Source organism: Poecilia formosa, unplaced genomic scaffold (assembly GCF_000485575.1).
Source record: "Poecilia formosa unplaced genomic scaffold, Poecilia_formosa-5.1.2 Scaffold14, whole genome shotgun sequence".
Lineage (NCBI taxonomy): Eukaryota > Metazoa > Chordata > Actinopteri > Cyprinodontiformes > Poeciliidae > Poecilia > Poecilia formosa.
In genome coordinates, this window is record NW_006799953.1 from 4,054,062 (window position 1) to 4,061,918 (window position 7,857).

General features: G+C 38.4%; 1 protein-coding gene across 2 annotated transcripts in view; it reads left to right on the forward strand.

Moving 5' to 3' along the window:
* The window catches only part of LOC103133961 (gap junction alpha-3 protein-like), a 7,256-nt gene extending 1,180 nt beyond the window's left edge, over window positions 1-6,076 (forward strand). Inside the window, exons 1-2 of one of the 2 annotated variants that reach the window (XM_007545978.2) lie at window positions 3,991-4,074; window positions 5,040-6,076. In XM_007545978.2, coding sequence (XP_007546040.1) covers window positions 5,080-5,946 — 867 coding nt within the window. In that variant the 5' untranslated portion in view covers window positions 3,991-4,074; window positions 5,040-5,079 and the 3' untranslated portion in view covers window positions 5,947-6,076. Of the gene's footprint in view, window positions 1-3,990; window positions 4,075-5,039 lie in introns of those variants that run through there. The other variant, XM_007545977.1, reaches the window with a different exon arrangement.
* The last annotated feature ends 1,781 nt before the right edge of the window (window positions 6,077-7,857 follow it).

Below are 7,857 nucleotides of genomic sequence, written 5' to 3' on the forward strand. Positions count from 1 at the left end.
GCTTCCTGCTGCTCCTCCTCCCGATGCTCCGCTGATCAGCAGCGGCTCTCTGAACCGACATGCAGACAGTGGCAGATATCGCCTCTATCAGATCCTCAGGATGAAGCTTGGACTTGGTTTCCAGATGTAGTCAAACCTTTTCTTTACAAGAGACGCTGATCAGTTGGATGGATCAAAAAGCCTGACATCATGACGCGTTGTCGCACATTACTCCGGTAGTCTTTTTAGGATTTTTTCGGCACTACTTTATTTGACAGCAATCTGATTGTAAGGGGGCGGAGAGAGCGGAGCGGGGCCTGGGCCCAGCGAATGGAGGACGGGAGTCGGACTCCTGATTACCGCGGGCTAAGGTCTCTGTATGCGGGGCGCCGCGCTAACCACTGCGCCGCGCAACACCCCTATTGCGGTAGCCTGTGATGTAATTTACAGTTTCACTTTGTTAAATTATTTACATTTTTATACAATTTGAACTTTCTGTCAAACTCACCTAGTCCACCTTCTTTCATTTCCTTGGAAAAATCTGTTTTGTCACGTGATTGCGATTAGTCGACTGGCCCAGAAAAAAGTCATTGCAGAGAAAAGAATCGACTAGTCGACTAGTCGACTAATTGGTGCAACCCCTATGCATCATGGGTAAAAGGTCAAAGGTAACAAGGTGACCTAGGGTAGGGCGGGGGCCTTATTATGTTGTACAAAAAATATAATAATTTTAGTACATGTTATTATGTGTCAGAAGAGGGCTTAGAAAATTATACCAAAAAATAAAAAATAAAATTGACCAAGAGGGCACTTGGGGGCAAGGAACAAAAGGGGCAGGTGCCCAAACACCCCCAGCTACTCCCTCTGCTCGTGCCTGGTGCTCTGTTTTCTGAATCACAAGTTGCAGTAAAATCATAAACGTGAATCTTCCCCAGTCTCTTGCCACTGATCTCCCATAATCACAATTTGCAATTCTTGTCATCAAAGCTTTATACATAGTTAACAACAGTAAACAAGGACTTATCATTGTGACAGTGGCACTGACATGTTCATGTTTAAGAAAGAAACTGGATCAAACAACTCTGATACCCAAAGAACAGTCAGGTAGCAGTAAACTCACTAAAGCTCAAAACAGTCTGAAGATAAGTCTTCTACAGTCCGCAATGAGAAAAAGATTCATGCTTTTCAAAAAAAAGTCTCCAAATAATCACCCTAATTAATTTATTAATTTATCTTTAAGTCATTCAGAGACTCTGACATATTGGGGTCATCTGTGTACACATCTCAACCACTGGGTGCCAGCTCGACAAAAGCTGAAATGCAAACATTTTGATCTCATGTTCTATACATATATGCTAAATGTAATGCTGCACAAGTATTCAGAAGATTTCAATTGTGCTTAATCAATTTACTGGATTCTTTTACCCAGATGTTTTGGGAGTCATTAAGTTGTTTTGTTTTGTCTTTTAAATGTGAAACAGATCTTTGTTATTTTTGATGAGCTTTGAACTTTGAACTCTGCCAATTACATTGTTATTTACAGTATATCCCTGAATGCAATAAACGCTAACCGATTAACCAAATGATCCAATTTTATAAAGGTGAACTAACAAAATAGACACTCTGCACAAAAACTTGACTTAAAATTAGTTTTACAGCAAAGGTAGGATGCAGCTAGCCATTCCTACCAGTAGGTGGCATACCAGCACCAAATGCTGATCCAGCTGGTCCACAATCCTTATTTATTAGAACTACTGTGAGTGCACAGTTAGCACAAATCCTGTTTTTTTTTTTTGTCGGTGTGTGTGTGTTTACGTACTTGTTTTTGTTACTTATACAGGACCATTTTGGGTTTTGGTGTATTAATAGGTTTTATGAGACCAAAGGCCAATCTTGATGTAGAATACTTGCTTTTCTTGTAGGTTAGGTTACCTTTTGGTTCAAATTCAAGTTAGTATTGGCTAGGGCTAGATGCATCTAGGGTTAGGCATAAATGCAGCTACTAAAATGAAGGATGTCTTATCTTATTATGTTGTCTTATCTTATTATTATGATGTCTTATTCTCAGATCACTAATTACTTACAACAATCAGAAGCATACAGTAGAAAGAGTTAATTTTCCTGAAGACAAAATTAAACCACATGTTAAAAAAGGTTTCAGCAGCTTTTAGTTGAAACGGGGTAAAAGGAACGTACTAAAGAGATTTGAGATCAAACGGTTTGTTCGGTTTTTAACATTTATGTTCTTTACACCAGTCACACAATTGTTGAATTGGCGTAATAATCATGTCTTGCTGTAAATAAACCTGCACTGCAAAACTGTTTTTGATATACAACCCAGAAGTTGTATGTCACTTGTAGCTGCCGCCGGGCACTGAGGAAGCTATGTGATATATCCTTGGTGCCCGGCAGTGGCTACGTGTCAACATGCATGAATTATAGACAGTTTTTTTCAGGCCAGGCACCTATTGACTTTTCTCCACAGTACTTTAGGTGGACCGCCATGCCCTGGTATGTGTGTGTATAGTTGTGCCATAGTCTGATTTCAGATTATTAATTGATCTGGGCTCCTGGAAGTTATAAATTTGGGATGTTCTTTAATAAACTCTCTTTTCTTTAAACTTTTTCACAACTTTGCGTTCATACTTGGCTATGTGCTTACAAGCATATTAAGCAAATTCCTATAACAATACATATATAATTATATTATCCTCATTTTCCTTTAAAGCTGTTGGACTCATTGTCTCCTTTCATTTCATATTTTTAAGCCACTACGAGGCACTTTGGCGCAGAGCCGGTCCAAGCCTCCATGGGGCCCTAAGCAAAATGTGGTTTTGGGGCCCTCTAGTTCTGCCAACAATGTGGACTGGCTGCAATCAGCAGTCCAATCATTAGATCATTCATACACCTGTTATAAACTTAATGCATCTCTAGCAGTGCTGTTTACATTATATACATGTATAATAGGATACATTTATTGGCCAACTGATATAGCAACCAGTCTATTTCTGGGTGCCGATTTCCTTAATTTTGGGGGATTGTGATTGGCCGATATTTATACGTGAAGCCCATCTCATCCCCTAATCTTATCTTTGTCAGCAAAGGTTTAAAAATCAGTCTCTGTCCTCTTCTGCTCTACAGTGAGAGGTTTGACAGACAGACCGGCCCACCAGGTCAGGTCTGCATGTTTACAGTTAACAATATTCACCCCACTGTTGCAACTCAGTGACTTTCTTGCTATATTTAGCGACATTTCAGACAGAAGAAAATTCATATCAGCCAAAATCAAAATCAGCGGGTCAGGCTTTTTAAAGATTGGTAACCAGGGATCGGCTAGAAAACTGCAATTGGTGCAGACCTACACACATATTCATGACATTCTTTGATTAAATAAATTTCTCTTAAGCATAACTCCAATAGCTAAAACTTTAATTTACACAGGTGAGTTGTTCTCCCCTGAGAATGTGGACTGGTACTGAACTGATTCTGAGCCTTCAAATGATTTTAACAGACGTTTCACATAACTTAGAAGGTATGATTATGGTCGGCAGCAAACAACATTCTCCAACTACAGCATAGAGCAGCTATATCAGTCACTTAATACATGTTAAAATACATTACATAGACTCTATTCGCCTGACCATATCTCTAACAAATATTTGGTAACTTCTGAAGAGAGTTGGTGTCACTTAGTTTTATTTAGGGGTATCAGAATAAAAGGTGAATCAATATAAATGTGCTTAAACCCTTATGTGTTAAAATGTTGAAAACTATGTAATAACTTTAGGCATTTGTAGCCGTAACAGGACAAAAAATGAAAAGGTTCATGATGATTTGCAAGACACCATATTGTCCATTTAGTGTGTTAGAACAACAGAGACAAACAACCTGATATTTAAGTTGCCGGGTTGCTCTCATAATGAAGGTGATCATTCTTAAGAACTATAAGATGGAGCAAACAGGAAGTGAATCAGGTGACATAGTAACCCTCCCTCTGTAGCATAAGGTTTATAAACAGGTTCTTCACTGGATTTTGTCTTGCTAAGTCGAGAGAGTGAAGAGACGCAGGAGGCTCAGGCATTCAGGACAAAAAAGGTGGGTTATTTTACATAGTTAATTAGAAACAATGTGGTCAGAACTGACTCATACATGACTACTGAGACTTTTTGAGAACTCCTTTTATAAGATTTTGTGACATTGGTGGTTTTATTTGAAGTGAACAGAAACAAAAGGACAGAGAGCAAAGACATGAGATCAGGAGTCAAAACCTGCATGAATCCCAGCAGCTTCTGAATGTGGGACATCCAGTTAAAGACCTGTTTCTCACCTCGTTTTAAAGGCACATCCAACCGAGAGGAATTGGAACAATCCCAAAACTTTTTGGTGGAGTGAGACAGTCCCCGATGGCGTGGAGAGATGAGATTGTGAAGAAATTAAAAGCAGGTTTCATTACAGACAAACAAACAAAAAACAGAAGCATTGAACATTTTCTTAATCAATGGAAAGATTATGACTCTGCTTCATATAAACCAACATACAACCATCTACCAAAACTAGCAGACAAAAAGAGCATTAATGACAGAGGCTTATGGTAACTTTGTTGCTGCTTTGGAGAACTACAGTTCAGGTAGGAGAATATGTGGTCATGACAGCTATTAGTCATAAACTCCAAAAATCTGGATTTTATGGAAGAGTGGGAAGAATCATGCTTGACTGAAATTGTTCTCCTGTTAGGACCTGAACCCCTTTTCTAGTCTCTTAGACCTTTCAGCTGTTTTTTAAAGGAGTGTCCTGTGTTAAGCTCCATCTATTATTCAATCAACTCTGAATTCCTCATGTGTCAGTGCTGAAGAAAAGCATCTCCAAAATGTGAAAATTTGACTTTTTTTCTGATCCATGTAAATCAAGTAAAATGGGAGCTGTACTGTTTGGCTCAGTCACAACCGGTCTACCCATCTCCCATTCCTATCCATCATGATTCACGGCTGTTACTGACACCAACCTGGAGGAAGCAGTCTCAGTTCACCAAATTTAAAAGGCATTTTCCTCTTTCATTATAGGTTTCTGTGGTGGATCTGATGAGACAAAGCTAAATTTCCAATGACGGTATCAGGAGATTTTGGTGTGGTCTCTCACCTGTTGGCGGCTGCCCGAAAACATTCGACCAGCGTTGGTAAAGTCTGGGTTTCGGTGCTGTTTGTCTTCCGCATCTTCGTCCTCATAACAGCCACTAAAGAAGTGTGGCAAGATGAGCAGTCCAATTTCTTATGTGACACCAACCAACCTGGTTGTCAACTTGGTTGCTACGACAAGACCTTCCCATTTTCTCATGTTCGCTTCTGGGTTATGCAAATCATCTTTGTCTCTACACCAACGCTCGTTTATCTGGGGTTTGTAGTTCACAAAACCCGCACTGACAAAAAGAAAGAAACCAATGCCACCAAAGATAAAGACGACCAAACTTCTAATAAAGACTCAAACAATGAGCCTGAAGTGCCGTTGGAAGGTCCAGTCTGGAAAATGTACATCGTCAATGTAGTTTCTAAGATTCTGTTGGAAATAGCCTTCTTTGTTGCTCAGTACTACCTGTACGGATTTGGCCTTGAGTCGATGTACACCTGTGAACAATGGCCCTGCCTTACCAAAGTGTTCTGCTACGTGTCCCGGCCCACAGAGAAAACAATCTTCATCATTTTCATGCTTCTAGTAGCTTTACTATCTCTGCTTCTCAATGTGTTAGAGTTGGGTTACATATTTTGGAAGAAAAAAAAGAAAGATTCTGAATGTGATTCGGTCCAAAGTAATTTTGAATGTAAGTCGGTCCAATGTAGTATAGATCGTAACTCGAGTGAGATTGATTCACTTGATCCTAAATCGAGTGAGATCGATTCACTCAATACTAAATCGAGTAAGAATGATTTACTCAAACTTAAATTGAGTAATTCCACCAAGCAGAGTTACGTGTAGGTCTAAAGTCTCACTGGCAAATAGAAAAATTTATAATCCCTGAAAATCTGGGAGGTTTTATTCAAAATCGAATCAAATTTTATTTGTATAACATATTTCAGCAGCAAGGCATTTCAAAGTGCTTTACATAATTAAAAAAAGAAACACAGAGTCATATAACATTGAATAAACAGTAAAAAAGAGAAAGAGATTAAAAATAATAATAATAATAATTAATAAATAAATAAAAAATAAAGATAAAAACATTAAAACCCGCACCCCTTTACACTCCCCACTTGGGCCCATTTTTGAGTTTTTGAATGTGAAAAAACTAACTCACTTTTGGGGCACAACGTAACCTTATCAAAGTGTTCTGGTTGATTTCACTTGCTCAAAAAAGGTTTTCATTAATTGCACTAGTGAAAAGGACTGCCACCTGACCATTCAATTATCATTTGACATAAGAGAGTCTTTGTGTAAAAGACATGTATGAAAGGACTCGTCTTTTGCTGTCTTTAAGAGGTTTTCTTTCACAGAAATCATCCTACAAGTCTTAACATGCAAAATGCCTGAACAAGTTGTCATAATACTTTTTTGTATATCTGCCCTGAAATGTTACATTTCTCCCAGGTGAGTCCTGAGTTTCTCCAGTGTAGGTAAATGTGTGGAGCATTACATCAACCAGTTTTCTGAAATAGATTGATTGTACGTCTTGTGAACCATCAACAGCCAAAATAACACATGGGTACATTCATGACAATGGAAGGACAAGGATTTGGACGGGGTGAACAGCCAGAGAAAAGAGGAGTGAGGCTGTGACAGAGGAGTTAGGAGGGAAAACAGGAAGAGCCAGAAGAAGATGAGGACATCTGCCTGTTTCCATCACTCCAGCATCAACAGAGAACGTTCTGCGACGCACAAACAGATGCTGAAGGAGTTCTTCATCCTACTCCTCATTTCTTAACCTCATTGAGGAATTTTTCTCTGCATGGAGGAAAGCAAAGGAAAACTGCACTGTGATCCCTTCATGTTTCATTAAGGAGATTGTCTTATCTTCCTTTTGCTACTTTAGTTGTTTTTCCCTTTGTGATGTTTTCTGAATCACAAGTTACAGTAAAATCATAAACGTGAATCTTGTCCAGTCTCTTGCCACTGGTCTCCCATAATCACAATTTGCAATTCTTGTCATCAAAGCTTTATCCATAGTTAACAGTAAACAAGGACTTGTTATTTTGAGACTCTGACATGTTCGTGTTTAAGAAAGAATCTGGCTTTTCCATTCTGCTTTATTGTTAGTATGAATTGCTGAGAAATGTTCTGCTTTGTAATTGTTGAAAATGATTCAGGAAATTCACCAAAGCAGCTGAGAAAAACTGTAATTAGAACAGTGACAAATACATGCTATCACTATATTTCAAACATAACTTGAGACGTTTATTATTTCATTGAGCATTAAACGAGGAAATATTTTTTGTTTTCTTTATGACACTTGTTTTGTTTGTTGTGTTTCTTGTGACTGATACTCCATCTTTTTCTCCATCTTCCTCATGGTTTGCATACTAGTTTTTGTTTTCCTGTTTCATTACATCATTGTAGCGTGTGATTTCTGAGTCTACTGGAAGAGTTGGAGGTACAGAGAGGAGAGAGAGCGAAGAATGTGAACAGGAAACAAAAGTTAAAAATGCTAAAGGGGAAAACAGAAGAAGGAAATGACAGAATTAAATTGATCTGTGAATTGAAACAATTGTTTTTGCATCACATCATATGCCGCTTTAAAGGTTAAAATTAACAAAAGTGCAAGAGGTAAGATATGCAAAATGTGACTTTACTGTAAAAAGTATAGCCATGTGAATTACCTACAGAGGAAACATCAATTTCTTTGCAAGGCCGGTGGAAATATGTTCATATTTTTTTATAATGCAAACTCAATGT